The 17,932-nt window shown below is 41.0% G+C and overlaps 1 protein-coding gene and 1 long non-coding RNA gene across 2 annotated transcripts; one reads left to right on the forward strand and one right to left on the reverse strand.

Annotated features, from left to right (window-relative positions):
• The first annotated feature begins 4,971 nt into the window (after positions 1-4,971).
• Positions 4,972-5,364, forward strand: LOC120874258 (dynein light chain 1, cytoplasmic-like). Its single transcript, XM_040255599.1, has one exon. It carries the CDS (start codon positions 5,062-5,064, stop codon positions 5,326-5,328), a length of 267 nt encoding a protein of 88 aa, XP_040111533.1. The 5' UTR covers positions 4,972-5,061; the 3' UTR covers positions 5,329-5,364.
• A 4,823-nt stretch (positions 5,365-10,187) lies between these two features.
• Positions 10,188-17,082, reverse strand: LOC120874259. Its single transcript, XR_005723621.1, has 2 exons — positions 15,196-17,082; positions 10,188-10,424 (listed from the first exon to the last, which is right to left on the reverse strand). It is a non-coding gene; the product is annotated as an uncharacterized LOC120874259 (long non-coding RNA).
• Between the last annotated feature and the right edge of the window lie 850 nt (positions 17,083-17,932).

Raw genomic sequence — 17,932 nt, forward strand, 5'->3', positions numbered from 1 at the left:
TTTCCCAGCATCAGGGTCTTTTCAAATGAGTCAGCTCTTGGCATCAGGTGGCCAAAGTATTGGAGTTTTAGCTTCAACATCAGTCCTTTCAATGAATATTTAGGACTGATTTCCTTTAGGATGGACTGGTTGGATCTCCTTGCAGTCCAAGGGATCCTTAAGAGTCTTCAACATCACAGTACAAAAGCATCAATTATTTGGTGCTCAGCTTTCTTTATAGTCAAAGTCTCACATCCAAACATGACTACTGGAAAAACCATAGCCTTGACTAGATGGACCTTTGTTGGCAAAGTAATATCTCTGCTTTTTAATATGCTTTCTAGGTTGGTCATAACTTTCCTTCCAAGGAGTAAGCGTCTTTTAATTTCATGGCCTCAGTCACCATCTGCAGTGATTTTGGAGCCCCCCAAAAAAGTCTGTCACTGTTTCCACTCTTTCCCCATCTATTAGCCATGAAGTGATAGGACCGATTGCCATGATCTTCGTTTTCTGAATGTTGAGTTTTAAGCCAACTTTTTCACTCTCCTCTTTCACTTTCATCAAGAGGCTCTTCAGTTCTTCTTCACTTTCTGCCATAAGGGTAGTGTCATCTGTATGAAGTGAAGTGAACTCGCTCAGTCCTGTCTGACTCTTTGCGACCTCGTGGACTGTAGCCCACCAGGCTCCTCTCTCCATGGGATTCTCCAGGCAAGAATACTGGAGTGGGTTGCCATTTCCTTCTCCAGTGGGTCTTCCCAACCCAGGGATCAAACCTGGGTCTCCTGCATGGCAGGCAGATGTTTTATCCTCTGAGCTACCAGGGAACTGCATATCTGTATATCATCTGTATATCTGAGGTTATTGATATTTCTCCTGGCAATCTTGATTCCAGCTTGTGCTTCCTCCAGCCCAGCGTTTCTCATGATGTACTCTGCTGCTGCTGCTGCTGCTAAGTCACTTCAGTCGTGTCCGACTCTGTGTGACCCCTAGATGGCAACCCACCAGGCTCCCCTGTCCCTGGGATTCTCCAGGCAAGAATACTGGAGTGGGTTGCCGTCGTCTACTCTGCATGATGTACTCTATACATAAGTTAAATAAGCAGGGTGGCAATATACAGCCTTGGCATACTCCTTTTTCTATTTGGAACCAGTCTGTTGTTCCATGTCCATTTCTAACTGTTGCTTACTGATCTGCGTACAGATTTCTCAACGGGCAGGTTAGGTAGTCTGCTATTCCCATCTCTTTCAGAATTTTCCAGTTTATTGTGATCCACACAGTCAAAAGCTTTGGCATAGTCAATAAAGCAGAAGTAGATGTTTTCCTGGAACTTTCTTGCTTTTTCCATGATCGAGCGGATGTTGGCAATTTGATCTCTGGATCCTCTGCCTTTTCTAAAACCAGCTTGAACATCTGGAAGTTCACGGTTCATGTATTGCTGAAGCCTGCCTTGGAGAATTTTGAGCATTACTTTACTAGCGTGTGAGATGAGTGCAATTGTGCAGTAGTTTGAGCATTCTTTGGGATTGGAATGAAAACTGACCTTTTCCAGTTTTGTGGCCACTGCTGAGTTTTCCAAATTTGCTGGCATATTGAGTGCAGCACTTTCACAGCATCATCTTTCAGGATTTGAAATAGCTCAACTGGAATTTCTTCACCTCTACTAGCTTTGTTCATAGCGATGCTTCCTAAGGCTCACTTGACTTCACATTCCAGGATGTCTGGCTCTAAGTGAGTGATCACACCATCGTGATTATCTGGGAGGTGAAGATCTTTTTTGTAGAGTTCTTCTGTGTATTTTTGCCACCTCTTCTTAATATCTTCTGCTTCTGTTAGGTCCATACCATTTCTGTCCTTTATTGTGCCCATCTTTGCATGAAATGTTCCCTTGGTATCTCTAATTTTCTTGAAGAGATCTCTAGTCTTTCCCATTCTGTTGTTTGCCTCTATTTCTTTGCATTGATCACCGTGGAAGGCTTTCTTATCTCTCCTTGCTATTCTTTGGAACTCTGCATTCAAATGGGTATATCTTTCCTTTTCTCCTTTGCTTTTGGCTTCTCTTCTTTTCACAGCTATTTGTAAGGCCTCCTCAGATAGTAATTTTGCTTTTTAGCATATCTTTTTTGTTGGGGATGGTCTTGATCTCTGTTTCCTGTACAACGTCATGAACCTCCATCCATAGTTCTTCAGGCACTCTGTCTATCAGATCTAGTCCCTTAAATCTATTTCTCACTTCCACTGTATAATCGTTAGGGATTTGATTTAGATCATACCTGAATGGTCTAATGGTTTTCCCTACTTTCTTCAATTTAAATCTGAATTTGGCAATAAGGAGTTCATGATCTGAGCCGCAGTCAGCTCCTGATCTTGTTTTTGCTGACTGTATAGAGCTTCTCCATCTTTGGTGGCAAATAATATAATCAATCTGATTTCTGTATTGACCATCTGATGATGTCCATGTGTAGAGTCTTTTGTGTTGTTGGAAGAGGGTGTTTGCTATAACCAGTGCATTCTCCTGGCAGAACTCTATTAGCCTTTGCCCTGCTTCATTCTTTACTCCAAGGCCAAATTTGCCTGTTGCTGCTGCTGCTAAGTCACTTCAGTCGTGTTCAACTCTGTGCGACCCCATAGACGGCAGCCCAACAGGCTCCCCTCTCCCTGGGATTCTCCAGGCAAGAACATTGGAGTGGGTTGCCATTTCCTTCTCCAATGCATGAAAGTGAAAAGTGAAAGTGAAGTCACTCAGTCGTATCCGACTCTTAGCGACCCCATGGACTGCAACCTACTAGGCTCCTTCATCCATGGGATTTTCCAGGCAAGAGTACTGGAGTGAGTTGCCATTGCCTTCTCTGAAATTTGCCTGTTACTCTAGGTGTTTCTTGACTTTCTACTTTTGCATTCCAGTCCCCTATAATGAAAAGGGTGTCTTTTCGGGTGTTAATTCTAGAAGGTCTTGTAGGTCTTCATAGAATCATTCAACTTCAGCTTCTTCGTTACTGGTCAGGGCATAGGCTTGGATTACCATGATATTGAATGGTTTACCTTGGAACAAACAGAGATCATACTGTCATTTTTGAGACTTCATCCAAGTACTGGATTTCGGACTCTTTTGTTGACCATGATGGCTACTCCATTTATTCTAAGGGATTCTTGCCCACAGTAGTAGGCCATAATGGTCATATGAGTTAAATCCACCCATTCCAGTCCATTTTAGTTCACTGATTCCTAGAATGTTGATGTTCCCTCTTGCCATCTCTTGTTTGACCACTTCCAATTTGCCCTGATTCATGGACCTAACACTCCAGGTTCCTATGCAATATTGCTCTTTACAGCATCGGACTTTGCTTCCATCACCAGTCACATCCACAACTGGGTGTTGTTTTTGCTTTGGCTCCATCTCTTCATTCTTTCCGGAATTATTTCTCCACTGATCTCCAGTAGCATACTGGGCACCTACTGACCTGGGGAGTTCATCTTTCAGTGTCCTATCTTTTTGCCTTTTCATACTATTCATGGGGTTCTCAAGGCAAGAATACTGAAGTGGTTTGCTAGTCCCATCTCTAGTGGACAACATTTTGTCAGAACTCTCCACCATAACCTGTGCATCTTGGGGGACCCCAGAAGGCATGGCTCATAGTTTCATTGTTAGACAAGGCTGTGGTCCATGTGATTAGATTGGTTAGTTTTCTGTGATGGTGGTTTGCAGTCTGTCTGCTGATAGAGAAGGATAAGAGGCTTATAAAAGCTTCCTGATGGGATAGACTGACTGAGGGGATTACTGGGTCTTGTTCTGATGGGGTCTTGCTCAGTAAATCTTTAATCCAATTTTCTGTTGATGGGTGGAGCTGTGTTCCTTCCCCGCTGTTTACATTATCTTCATTACCTCCACCACAGTTTGGCCCCAGGTTTCCAGTTTTACTAGTAAACCAAGTTTCTTCTTTGACAAGCCTGGGTGCAGTCCTACTCTCATATGTAAAAGGGAGGACACTATCGGAGATTAGGTAAGCATCCAAATAGTTTCTCTAGTTAGACTGTGAGAGGCCCTGAGGACTTTATATAAAGGTAGTGGCTAGATGTGTTTAGAAAACTTTATAGTTTACAAGGCATCCCATTTTCCTTTAAGCAATTTGATCCTCACAACTTTATGAGGGTAGTTATCATTCCATGTCGAATTTTTACACATAATTCTTCTCCACTATGAGACAAGGAAAATTTTTTCATCATCTTTCTCTATCCAGATAAAAACACTGGCCTAAGTGTTTTAAGTGGGTTTCTGAATGGGTATGCGTGTGTGGCACGCGTGCTCTGTCATGTCTGAGTCTTTGCGACCCCATGGACTGAGGCCTCCAAGCTCTTCTATCCATGGTATTCTCCAGGCAAGAATACTAGAGTGCATTACCATTTCCTCCTGCAGGTGATCTTCCTGACCCAGGACTCAAACCTGTGTCTCTTGCATTGGCAGGTGAATTCTTTACCACCGAGCCACCTGGGAAACCCTGATCTAAAGACAGACGTGTACAAAATGCCTAACACATCAGTTCAGTTCAGTCGCTCAGTCATGTCTCTTTGCGACCCCATGGACTGCAGCATGCCAGTCCACCCTGTCCATCACCAACTCCTGAAGCTCCTCAAACTCATGTCCATTGAGTTGGTGATGTCATCCAACCATCTCATTCTCTGTTGTCCCCTTCTCCTCCTGCCTTCAAGTTTTCCCAGCATCAGGGTCTTTTGTAATGAGTCAGTTTTTCACATCAGTTGGCCAAAATATCAGAGCTTCAGCTTCAGCATGTCCTTCCAGTGAAAATTCAGGACTGATTTCCTTGAAGATTGCCTGGTTTGACCTCCTTGCAGTCCAAGGGACTCTCAAGAGTCTTCTCAAACACCACAGTTCAAAAGCATCAATTCTTCAGGGCTCAGCTTTCTTTATGGCCCAAGTCTCATATCCATACATGATTACTGGAAAAACCATAGCTTTGAGATACGCCACGGCTTCGGTATCGACCATCTCTGTACACAGGTGTGAGCTTCACCAGCCCCTCCCCCAGGAGACCGTTGCAGTCGGCCAGCCCCTGCTCCTTGGTAACCATGTGTGACCAAAAGGCCGTAATCAAGAACGTCAATATGCCGGAGGAGATGCAACAGGACTTGATGGAGTGTGCTACTCAGGCATTGGAAAAGCATAATATAGAGAAGGACATTGTGGCCCATATCAAGAAGGAGTTTGAAAAGTACAACCCCACCTGGCAGTGCCTCGTGGGGAGGAACTTCGGTAGTTATGTGATACATGAAACCGAACACTTCGTCTCCTTCTACCTGGGCCAAGTGGCCATTCTCCTGTTCAAATCTGGTTAAAAGCATGGACTGTGCCACACACCCAGTGATCCATCCAAAAACAAGTACTGTAGCCTAAATTCCAAACACCAGAGACTGAAGTCTTCAGCCTTGCCTAAGGGAACACCTCTATCTTTGAACCTTTATTATGTTTTGTACAGGGCATTCTCTGTACTAGTTTGTGGTTATAAAGCAATTAGTAAAACAGCTTACATTTGTATTTATTTTCTATTCCATACCTCTCTGCCCTATGTTTTTTCACTTCAAAATCCATTCCTTTAAAGAAATAAATGAAGTGGAAAAAAAAAAAAAAACCCACCATAGCTTTGACTAGATAGACCTTTGTTTGCAAAGTAATGTCTCTGCTTTTAAATATGTTGTCTAGGTTTGTCATAGCTTTAATTTTAAGGAGCAAGCGTCTTTTAATTCCATGGCTGCAGTCACCATCTGTGGTGATTTTGGAGCCCAAGAAGAGTCTGTCACTGTTTCTATTGTTTCTCCATCTATTTGCCATGAAGCGATGGCACCGGATGCCATGATCTTAGTTTTCTGAATGCTGAGTTTTAAGCCAGCTTTTTCACTCTCCTCTCACTTTCAAGAGGCTCTTTAGTTTTTCACTTTCTGCCATAAGGGTGGTGTCATCTGCATATCTGAGGTTATTGATATTTCTCTCAGCATTCTTGATTCCAGCTTGTACTTCATCCAGCCTGGCATTTCGCATGATGTAGTCTACATATAAGTTAAATAAGTAGGGTGACAATATACCACTTTGATGTTCACAACTGTTGGCCCTCAACTGTTAGTTCCTTTCCCTTCACATATCATGTTATAGCAATATACATATTCCTCTTTCTTTCCCCGTCTAGCACTACTTCTAATATTCATCGAAATGAGATCTTGCATATCTTGGAATATGTTATCAGGATGAGAGGGGGAGGCATGGTGTGATTTTCCCATACCTGTAAAGGTATAAAGGTCAGCAGTACTATAAAAATCCTTAAATAGAGTAGGAAAATACCCTACATTAAAAGTCATGGCACAGAGAAGTCACTGAGTGAATAGTGGCTCACTAAAATTACAAAACTCAATGTCAGAACAGGTGCAAACCCAGAGGCAGTGAGAACAAAAGTAACACTGGTAAGTTTTAAGATTTCATGGTCATAAAATGTGAGAACTACAGGGAACCTTAAGAGTATACACAGTCATTCTATAAATGAGAAGACTGAGGCGCAGAGCTGTGTCACTGAAGCCTAATTCAGATCAACCTTAATTTTGCTCTGCAGCCTATGACACCAAACTGCATGAAACTTTAGAGGACTATAAGGGTTGCTAGTTTGGTTATTGTTATCTACATATGTGTTTTTCAGTTGTAATTGGAGGACAGAAAATTGGAACACACACACAAACATGAGGGTTTGTTTCTAGTTGAAGAAAACTGAAATGGACTTTAGAATATATTTACTTTTTATAAATGATGAAACTGAGCCCAGAAAGGGGATGTGACTTTTTGAGAGCAGGTTAGTAGCAGAACCAGTTCTAGAATCCCACTTCTATAGCTCCAGATAGACTCTCAATCTTCACATGCAGGACTCCTCTTCAGGAGGAGCTGGTGTTTCCTATTTTTGATACCCAGGGCCCTTATACTAACATGAACATAGTACCCATATCTACCCTTTCATGTACACTGTTTTATTCAGGCCCTAATCTCCAATTCTACCTGCTGACCCCTATCCTCTTTCTAGCCTAAGACACACACTACATACACCATACACCCTTTGCTGCTGCTGCTGCTAAGTCGTGTCCGACTCTGTGCGACCCCATAGACGGCAGCCCACCAGGCTCCCCTGTCCCTGGGATTCTCCAGGCAAGAACACTGGAGTGGGTTGCCATTTCCTTCTCCAATACCTTTTCTTAGTTCTAAATCCTTTCAACAGCTCCATCACAGTGATGACTAACAATGGTGTAAAGATTCAGCCCCTCCCTGGATATCTATATTTCTAAAGAGGCTTAAGAAAAAAGGTACTGTCTCAAAAGGCACACTTTGTTGGAATAGAAATAGGTATACGTAGAACATTCAACCATTAATTTTTGAAAGATAAAATTATTTTTTATCACAAACTATAAAAAGGGCAGTGTATTAAAAAGCAGAGACATTACTTTGCCCGCAAAGGCTCATCTAGTCAAAGCTATTTTTTTTTTTCAGTAGTCATGTATGAATGTGAGAGCTGGACTATAAAGAAAGCTGAACACTGAAAAATTGATGCTTTTGAACTGTGGTGTTGGAGAAGACTCTTAAGAGTCCCTTGGACTGCAAAGAGATGAAACCAGTCAATCCTAAAGGAAATCAATCCTGAATATACATTAGAAGGATTAATGCTGAGGCTGAAGTTCCAATACTTTGGCCACTTGATGTGAAAAGCTGACTCAGAAAAGACGTTGATGCTGGGAAAGATTGAAGGCAGAAGAAGGGGACGACAGAGGACAAGATGGTTGGATGGCATCACTGACTCCATGGACACGAGTTTGAGCAAAGTCCTGGAGATGGTAAAGGACAGGGAAGCCTGGCATGCTGCAGTTCACTGGGGTAGCAAAATAAGATGGACATGACTGAGTGGCTGAACAACAACAAATAAAAAGGGCAGCACAAGAGAATTTTGGGGGGTGATGGAACTGTTTTGTATCTTGATTGTGATTACATGACTACACATTTGTCAAAACCTGTAGAATTTTACATCAAAAGGAGTGAATCGTACCATGTAAAAAATTTTTTTTAAGTTTAAAAAGAGGAATGGAAAAGTGATTTCATATCCATCAACATCCTTTAATCTTTCTGCCCAGAGGCAACCACAGTGCAATGCTTTACATTCCAGTGGTGGAAATTTAGAGTCAGACTTGTTGAGATATTTTGGGGAATGATTTTTTTTAAAGAATTCTTAAACTAGGAAATCATCTATCCCACTGTATTATATTGCAGTTTTTTTGACTTACAGATCTCTTTTTCCACTTCTCCTACACAAAACTGTTAGAACTCCAAATGAAATGTCCCTGTTCAGGATGCTTGGGGCTGGTGCACTGGGATGACCCAGAGGGATGGTATGGGGAGGGAGGTGGGAGGGGGGTTCAGGATTGGGAACACGTGTACACCCGTGGAGGATCCATGTTGATGTATGGCAAAACCAATACAATATTGTAAAGTAAAAAAAAAAAATAATAATAATAAAATAAAATTAAAAAAATAAATAAAATCTTCAAAAAAAAAAGAGAAATGTCCCTGTTCAGTTACCCTGGTGTCTCCAGAATCTACCTAGTATATCTGACACCTAGTGGTTACTCAATGAATATCTGCTGAAAAAACAGAAGTCTTGTTTTAAGTACAAAGGAAATGTGAAAATAAATATGGTATAGTTCTTGCTCTCAGAGACCTTTAAAATCCAATGGTCATGTACCCTCAATATAGTTAGCAATACAAAGACATAAATGGGAAATAAAAGAAGATAGAAGGTAGGGAAAGATTTTCATCCAGACTGATAATGAACTCATTCTAATGTTCTATGAGCATTAGTGTATTGTGTGTAACAGGATGTCTTTTCATGGAGCTGCGGTTGGTGAAAAACCTGGGTAACAGAAAGAGACCAGATGGAGATAGTCTATCTAAAAATGTTTTTACCTAATTGCAGTTACAGTCTACTTCAGGAGCCAAAATCTATTCATGAGCTAGAATCAGGTTACAAGAAGTGATTTGTCAATTATTATGTAAAAGATTAAGCAATCCATCAGTGTTATAATTTAACTTATTTATCTATTAAATAACTGCTGCATGCCTATCTGGGTATGTGCCAGGCAGAAGAAGAGTGTCTTACCTATAGGTAACAATAACATCCGGCTGCCAAAGACAGTTTACTGATTTATGACCCAGTCAAGTTGCAACTTTGTACCAAAAAATGGAGTTAGAAGGTAGAATATTGTCACTATATTTATGCTCTGTGTGTTAGTTGCTCAGTCGTGTCCAACTCTTTGCGACTCCATGGACTGTAGCACTCAGCTCCTCTGTCCATGGAACTCTGTAGGCAAGAATACTGAAATGGGCTGCCACTGTTATCCAGGGGTTCTTCCCGACCCAGGGATTGAACTCAGGTCTCCTGCACTGCAGGGGGATTCTTTACCATCTGAGCCACTGGGGAAGACCTCGTATTTATGCTTCTAAGTATCAAATAATCTTGATGACTGTTCTGGAAAGAAAATAACTACAGGTCAACAATTCCTTCTTATAAACCCTTGGGACCAGGTGTGATTCAGAAATCCTTAGTGTACAATGGCAGTAAGGTCCACATACCACTTTATGTATGGAATGTCTCCAGGAGGGTCTTGGACAGCACAGTGTGATCAAACCACATTTCTACAGTGAAGTGAATGTATGCTTACACTAAATAGCATGGGTAAAACCTATAATGGTCTCATATCAGTACGAGCCAAGCCAAGTTTTACTTACCAGCTACCCAATTTCTTCGTATGTAAAACAAAGTTCTATTTAACTTCTCCAAGTTATGGATTGACCAACATGAGTATTGAATCAAAATTGAAATATTTGTATCATGTATTAATTTAGATATTGATCTAATGCTCCCCACATGGATCAAAAAGGCTTGACTATCACTTCATTTTTATAAACATTTTCTTAGTGTAAACAACTTTTTTTCTCTAAGCTGCTTTACTGCCTTCAAAAGAAGCTGTTTGAAAATATACCCACTGATACTAATGGGTATGGGTAGGAGACTGGGCATTAAAAAAAATCCTCTTAGTTGTAAATTATGAACACAAATCACAGCAACCTTGAAATGTTTTTCTTGGAGGGGAAAAAAGATGAAATATCAAGTACATAGTGAAAACAAAGTCAAGTTTACTATAGCATAAACCATAGATTACCTGTAAAGTTTTAAAAATGCTTTCAAATGAGTTTAAAAATGTGCTTTAAAGAGCTACAGAACTTCTATTTTGTCATCAAAAGGGCTTGGTGTCACATGGTTGTTTTACCTCTTCAGGAGATGTAGGTAAACAATACATTTGTAGTCTTGGCCAAATGGGAGATACTGAGGTCTGCAACATTTACTTTGTTTCACCTAAAAGCAAGATATTAATAGCAGTTCTCATGTATATTTCTTTTTTATTTTTTTTGTAATAGATCACTGTACTTTGTTATAAATCACTGTGTCCTTGCTATGTCGTGTATATTTCAAATGTCAAACAAACCTGGGTTTTATTTTCAATTTCTACTTGTTAATGGGTAACCCTGGACAGATTTCTCTCTTAATTATAAGATGAGGTGATTTCTACCCTAAGTACTATTGAATAAAAATGGTGTTAGTTGTTCAGTCGTGTCTGACTCTTTGCGACTCCATGGACTGTAGCCCACCAGGCTCTTCTGTGCATGGAATTTTCTAGGCAAGATTACTGGAGTGGGTTGCCATTCTCTTCTCCAGGGGTTCTTCCTGACCCAGGGATTGAACCCAGGTCTCCTGCATTGCAGGTGGGTTCTTTACTGTCTGCACCATCAGGGAAGGGAAAAATGGGAGCTAAACATATACTTTACGTATACTTTATGGCAGTACTAGCTCGATGTTGGGAAGGGGAAAAAAATCCCTTGACTCACTTATTGAATATATAAGGGAAAGGGAGTATTTTTAATTTCCGTAGTTGGAGGTAGGTTAATATTGAAATGTCTGATCAGTGTCTAGAATTATATGAAGTAAGGTGTCGTAAGTTTTTCAGAGCTTGGGTCTCTTCTAAAAAGCTCTTAATCAGGTCTTGACTACAACAGTGAAAAAGAGTATGTTCCTATCTAAAAAGTTTAGCCAGGGTTCTTAATCACAGGTTAATAGAATTTAGGGTTCCATGAACTTGGATAGGGAAATATTACATTTCTATTTTCAATAACTTCTAATAAAACTTGAATGTAGGTAACAGATTACAGTAGTATTAGGAGGAAATATGACTGTCATAGCTGAAGTCTGATTATTTTCCTGTTACAATTGTACAGACAACTTGCTTGAGCTTTAAAAAAAAAAATTGTTTGGCTGTGCCAGGTTTGATGGCATGTGGGATCTAGCTTCCAGACCATGGGTTGAACCTGAGCCCCCTGCACTGGGAGCTTAAATTTTTAGCCACTGGATCAGCATGAAAGTCCCTAGAGCTTGTTAATTGGTTTATATTTATTTATATATGTGGCTATGTCCAAAATTAAAAAAATTTGTGTTCACTTCAGTATTATTGTATCCCTTTATTATGCTATACCCTGCACTTTATGATTTTTAAAAACTTTTTGGAAAAGTGATCCACAGATTTCATTAGATTGACTAAGGGGTTCAGTTCAGTCTCAGTCACATCAGACTCGTTGAGAACCCATGGACTGTAGCACACCAAGCTGCCATGACCAAGGGATACATGACGGTATAAGGTTGAGCCTGGTGGCTTAGATGGTAAAGAATCTGCCTGCAATGCAAGAGACCTCGGTTCGAGGAGTCCCTAGATCATGAAGATCCTCTGGAGAAGGGAATGGCAACCCATTCCAATATTCTTGCCTGGAGAATTTCATGGGCAGAGGAGTCTAGCAGACAGTCTATGGGATCCCAAAGATTTGGAACCAACAGTGACCAATACTTTCTCTTCAATGGTCTCAAAGTTTGTTATTTTTGTACCTCTACAGCCTTTTTCACTTGGTAACTAATCGATATATACATATAGAACAAAATAAATGGGTTTAAATGGGCTGAAATAATACCCCCATTCCCAAATACTGATATTCTAGATGTCTAGAATATCCTACTGTAAGGCTTCTTCTTTAAGAATTTTCCACTATTTGTTGTGATTCACACAGTCAAAAGCTTTGGCATAGTCAATGTTTTTCTGGAACTCTTCTTGCTTTTTCTATGATCCAACGGATGTTGGCAATTTGATCTCTGGTTCCTCTGCCTTTAAATCCAGCTTGAACATCTGGAAGTTCACAGTTCACGTACTGTTTAAGCCTGATTTGGAGAATTTTGAGCATTCCTTTACTAGCGTGTGAGATGAGTGCAATTGTGCAGTAGTTTGAGCATTCTTTGGCATTGCCTTTCTTTGGGATTGGAATGAAAACTGACTTTTTCCAGTCCTGTGGCCACTGCTGAGTTTTCCAAATTTGCTGGCATACTGAGTGCAGCACTTTCACAGCATCATCTTTTAGGATTTGAAGTTCCAGTTCAGTTTACCTTCCAGTTCAACTGGAATTCCATCACTTCTACTAGCTTTGTTCGTAGTGATGCTTTCTAAGGTCTACTTGGCTCTAGGTGAATGATCACACCATCGTGGTTACTGGGGTTGCGATCTTCTTTGTAGAGTTCTGTGTATTCTTGCCACCTCTTCTTAATATCTTCTGCTTGTTAGGTCCATACCATTTCTGTCCTTCATCATGCCCATCTTTGCATGAAATGTTCACTTGGTATCTCTTAGTTCCTTGAAAATATCTCTAGTCTTTTTCATTCTATTGTTTTCCTCTATTTCTGTGCACTGATCACTGAGGAAGGCTCTCTTATCTCACCTTGCAATTCTTTGGAACTCTGCATTCAGATGCGTATATCTTTCCTTTTCTCCTTTGCCTTTAGCCTCTTCTTTTCACAGCTATTTGTAAAACCTCATCAGACAACCATTTTGCCTTTCTCTTGGGGATGGTTTTGATTGTCACCTCCTGTACAATGTAACGAAACTCCGTCCATAGTTCTTCAGGCACAGATCTTCTCCTGAGAAATCTGTATGCAGGTCAAGAAGCAACAGTTAGAACTAGACTTGGAACAACAGACTTGATCCAAATTGGGAAAGCAGTAGGTCAAGGCTGTATTTTGTCACCCTTGTTATATAACTTGTATGCAGACCTCATGTGAAATGCCAGGCTGGATGAAGTGCAAGCTGGAATCCAAGACTGCTGGGAGAAATTTCAATAACCTCAGATATGCAGATGACACCACCCTTATGGCAAAAAGTGAAGAGGAAGTAAAGAACCTCTCAATGAAAGTGAAAGAGGAGAGTAAAAAAGTTGGCTTAGAACATTCAAAAAACAAAGATGATGGCATCTGGTCCCATCACTTCATGGCAAACAGATAGGGAAACAATGGAAACAGTGAGAGTTTATTTTCTTGGGCTCCAAAATCACTGCAGATGGTGACTGCAGCCATGAAATTAAAAGATGCTTGCTCCTTACAAGAAAAGCTATCACCAACCTAGACAACATATTAAAAAGCAAAGACATCACTTTGCCGACAAAGGTCTGTCTAGTCAAAGCTATGGTTTTTCCAGTAGTCATGTATGGATGTGAGAGTTGGGAGTATAATGCAAGCTGAGTGCTGAAGAATTGATGCTTTTAAACTGTGGTGTTGGAGAAGACTCTTGAGTCACTTGGACTGCAAGGAGGCCAAACTATGCAATCCTCAAGGAAATCAGTCCTGAATATTCACTGGAAGGACTGATACTGAAGCTGAAACTCCAATACTTTGGCCACCTGATGCAAAGAACTGACTCATTTGAAAAGATCCTGATGCCCGGAAAGACTGAAGGCAGGAAGAGAAGGGGACAACAGAGGATGATGTAGTTGGGTGGCATCACTGACTCAAGGGACATGAGTTTGAGCAAATTCTGGAGTTGGTGATCGACATGGAAGCCTGGTGTGCTGCAGGCTATGGGCTTGCAGAGTCAGACAGGACTGAGCTACTGAACTGAACACTTTTTTTTTTTTTTAACCAGGTCTCATTCTCTTAACTATCTCTGCTTCTCCAACTGCATGAACACTTCTTTTTATTCAAAATCTTTTAATCAAATGCTTTAGATACCAGCATGGATCAAATAATTCATGCATTTCCCTAAACTTTATTATACACCCAATTTAAGCAATATGTGCTGTGGCTGAATTATATTCTTTATTGAACTACAAATAAAAGATTTTGAAAGTTTTTGCTCTGTGTCTTGGAACTGCAGCAAGAAGTACTGAGCACAATGGAAAGAATTAGAACACAAAAATGAGGAAGGGGGAGAATGTGTATTGAGGCAAGCTGTTTTACCTTGGTGCTTTCAAGTAGAACTAGGTGAAGAGGTGAGTTCATTAAAAATGGATTCCTAGGGACTTCCCTGGCGGTCTAGCGGTTAAGACTCCATGCTTCCACCGCAGGGGTGTGGGTTTGATCCCTGGTCAGGGGACAAAAAGGGCTTCCCTGGTGGCTCAGTAGTAAAGAATCCACCTGCAATGCAGGAGACACAGGTTCAATCGGTGGGTGGGGAAGATCCCCAGGAGGAGAATATGACAACTCACTCCAGCATTCTTACCTGCAGAATTCCATGGACAGTAGAGCCTGGTGGGCTTACAGGCCATGAGGTCGCAGTCAGACATGACTGAAGTTCCTGAGCACCCACAGCATACTGCTGCTGCTGCTAACTCACTTCAGTTGTGTCTGACTCTGTGCGACCCCATAGACGGCAGCCCACCAGGCTCCCCCGTCCCTGGGATTCTCCAGGCAAGAACACTGGAGTGGGTTGCCATTTCCTTCTCCAGTGCATCAGAGTGAAAAGTTAAAGTGAAGTCGCTCAGTCGTGTCCGACTCACAGCGGACTAATAACCCACGTCATGCGGTGTGGCCAAAAAAAAAGTAAACAAAGATCCCCAGATCTTGCTGTAAGCAGAGTATCTACGTGGGGACACTAGAATCTGCATTTTTTGACATGTATCTCAGGAGAGTCTGTTGCTAAAGCCTCTAGACTACACTGCAGAATTAGTACAACAGAGAATGATTTGCTTTTCCAGGTTGGCCTATTTTTAAAGATAAGGCAACAGATTTAACAGTTAATTTGCCTAAGCTGAGATACCTTACTCACTTGTCTATTAGTTTGGGAATCCAGAAGCCACTCCTGACTTGAAGGCAATTCTTTCAAGTGATGCATTTGGGACTTCTTGCTGCTGCTGCTGCTAAGTCGCTTCAGTCATGTCCAACTCTGTGCAACCCCATAGACGGCAGCCCACCAGGCTCCATCCCTGGGATTCTCCAGGCAAGAGTACTGGAGTAGGTTGCCATTGCCTTCTCTGTTGGAACTTCTTACCTAATATTCTTAAAAGTGGACCATAAAGCTTGAACTCACTTAAGGTATTTGCAGACCAAACCCTGAAAATGGTTTTATTTTAGACAATACTTTTCTTACTCGATCTTTAAACTGTCAGTAACAGAGTCCCTAAGCTAATTGTAAATTATGGTATAAACATCACATTTATGTTATACATATATACATAAAGCTTCAGTTACTAAACTAGGTATTCGGTAAAGTTAAAACTGATAGGACATTAACTTATGACATCTAAAGCAGAAAATCATACTCATGCTTAAAAATGGTTTAATTTTTGAAGGATAGTACTCAGTGAATCCTTAGTGAGTAGATTTGCAAAAAACCATGTTTTTGCGTTACAGCTGATAGTGATCTCCATATACATTCAATTCTCATAGCAGCCCAGAGAGTACTATTCCCACTGCACAGATGAATCTGAGGCATAAACAACTTGCTCAGTCAACCCAATGGGAAGAAGTGTGATTTCAGCTCAGGCTGACTGGTTCTGAGACTACGCTCCAAGCCACCACCCTACACTGCCTTTTGAGTGCTTATAATACACACTAATATAAACAAATACAGTGTGACAGACCTCAACCAGCAGAAAAATATTTTAAGAGCATGTCCTGCCAGTGTTATCAGAGAACTGCTTTCCAGTTATCCAAACTGTTAAATGCACTTTAAGTGAACTTCGCAGACTGAGAAAGTATTAAAAAGTAATAACTAGTCACCTCAAATAATTAGCTCAGCAGTAAAGAGGGGTGTCAAGTAACTTTTCTGAATCTAACTCTGGGCCCACAACCAACAATTATTTTGTTTCTGTTAACACTGTTTTATCTTTCCCTCTCTCCAGATGGTTGAAGAGGTGAGTGAGAGTCTTAAATTTGCTAAAAATAGGTTATTAGCTTGAACAGTCAAGTTTTAGCCTAAAACGGGGCATCTTGCTGGGTGTACAGAGGCTAGTAACTCATAGCAGACAGCAATTCACGGGTAGCCACAAGTTTGTCTTTTCATGGAAACACCTCCGGTCATTTTTTCTGGTGAATCTCATGAAAAGCAGCGAGATAACATTTGGACATAGTGTTCCTGTGCCAAAATCTAGAAGTAACCAACTTCCTATATTTTTTGATTATGTAGTCTTATCTGGCTTGTTTTCCTCTTTCGCTGAATCTTTCCATTTATTCTGCCAGTTAAAACTCCCAGAGGGAAATAGGAGCTCATTTACATTACTGGGTAACTGAATTAGAGTTTGGGTTATTGGAAATTTAGTTCCTGCCAGTTAGACTGGGGTTTACCACCTTTTGTGTAGGGCCTGCTTGCCCCAAAGTATTAGTTGTTTTTCCCTCCATATATGTTTTCCTGGATTTTCATAATCATACCTTCCTCGCTTAATGACACTAAAGAATTTGACTATCTCAGATTTCTCCTCCTCTAGGTAATGTATAATGATAAAACCATAGCTGAGCAAGAAACAGACACGTCCTGTTCAAGTCTAACCTCCTGGTTTAAGTGAGCACCAACCATTTTTTCTAAAAGAGGTTGTGAGGATCCCAGGCAGTAGGGCTAGGAAGAATTAATGATACAGGTATAAAGGGCAGCCTTCTCAGGTGGCTCAATGTTAAAAAATCCACCTGCAATGCCAGAGACACAGATTTAATCCTTGGGTTGGGGAGATCCCCTGGAGGAGGAAATGGCAACCTACTCCAGTATTGCCTGGAAAATCTCATGAACAGAGAAGCCTAGTGGGCGACAGTGAATGGAGTAGCAAGAGTTAGACACGACAGAGCATGCATGTGAATATAAAGGGCAGATATCACTTATAAGAATGTCATTTTTCTTTTTTTTTTAGTTCTACCAGTTTATTGCTACCAACCCATCACCCTCCACCCTCATGCACACATGCTCAGTCATATAACCCCATGGACTGCAGCCCGCCAGGCTCCTCTGTCCATGGACTTTTCCAGGCAAGAATACTGGAGTGGGTTGCCATTTCCTTCTCCAAGGAATATGTCATTTTTCAAAAGAAGCTGAGGCTCACAGTCAGTCATTGCTATGCTTTTTTTGGAACTGTCATATAAACCACTATTCCTGGAGTACATGAGGGCAAGCTCAGTCACTTCAGTTGTGTCCGACTCTACAAGCCTATGGATTGTAGCCCACTAGGCTCCTCTGTCTGTGAGGATTCTCCAGGCAAGAATACTGGAGTGGGTTGCCATGCCCTTCTCCAGTCCTGGAGTACAAGTTTGGTTAAATGAAACAACTGAAAACTGGGAAGGAAAAATAATTAAATCAAATGAAAAGCATCAGGTAACATGTAGGGGGAAAAAAAAATCACAAAAGTACTTCAGAGCTTTTCCCCCTTTCCTCCTGGCCCGATTTCAGTGCAAGGTAGAATTTTTAAGTCTTGATTCCTTTGGGAAATAATCAGACTGCGATGAAGTATAGAAAGTGACTGTGACCTCTAAGTAGGACGATTTAAATACAAACCCTCTTTTAATCCCACATTCCCTCTGTA

This window comes from Oryx dammah, unplaced genomic scaffold (genome assembly GCF_014754425.2).
Source record: "Oryx dammah isolate SB20612 unplaced genomic scaffold, SCBI_Odam_1.1 HiC_scaffold_15, whole genome shotgun sequence".
Lineage (NCBI taxonomy): Eukaryota > Metazoa > Chordata > Mammalia > Artiodactyla > Bovidae > Oryx > Oryx dammah.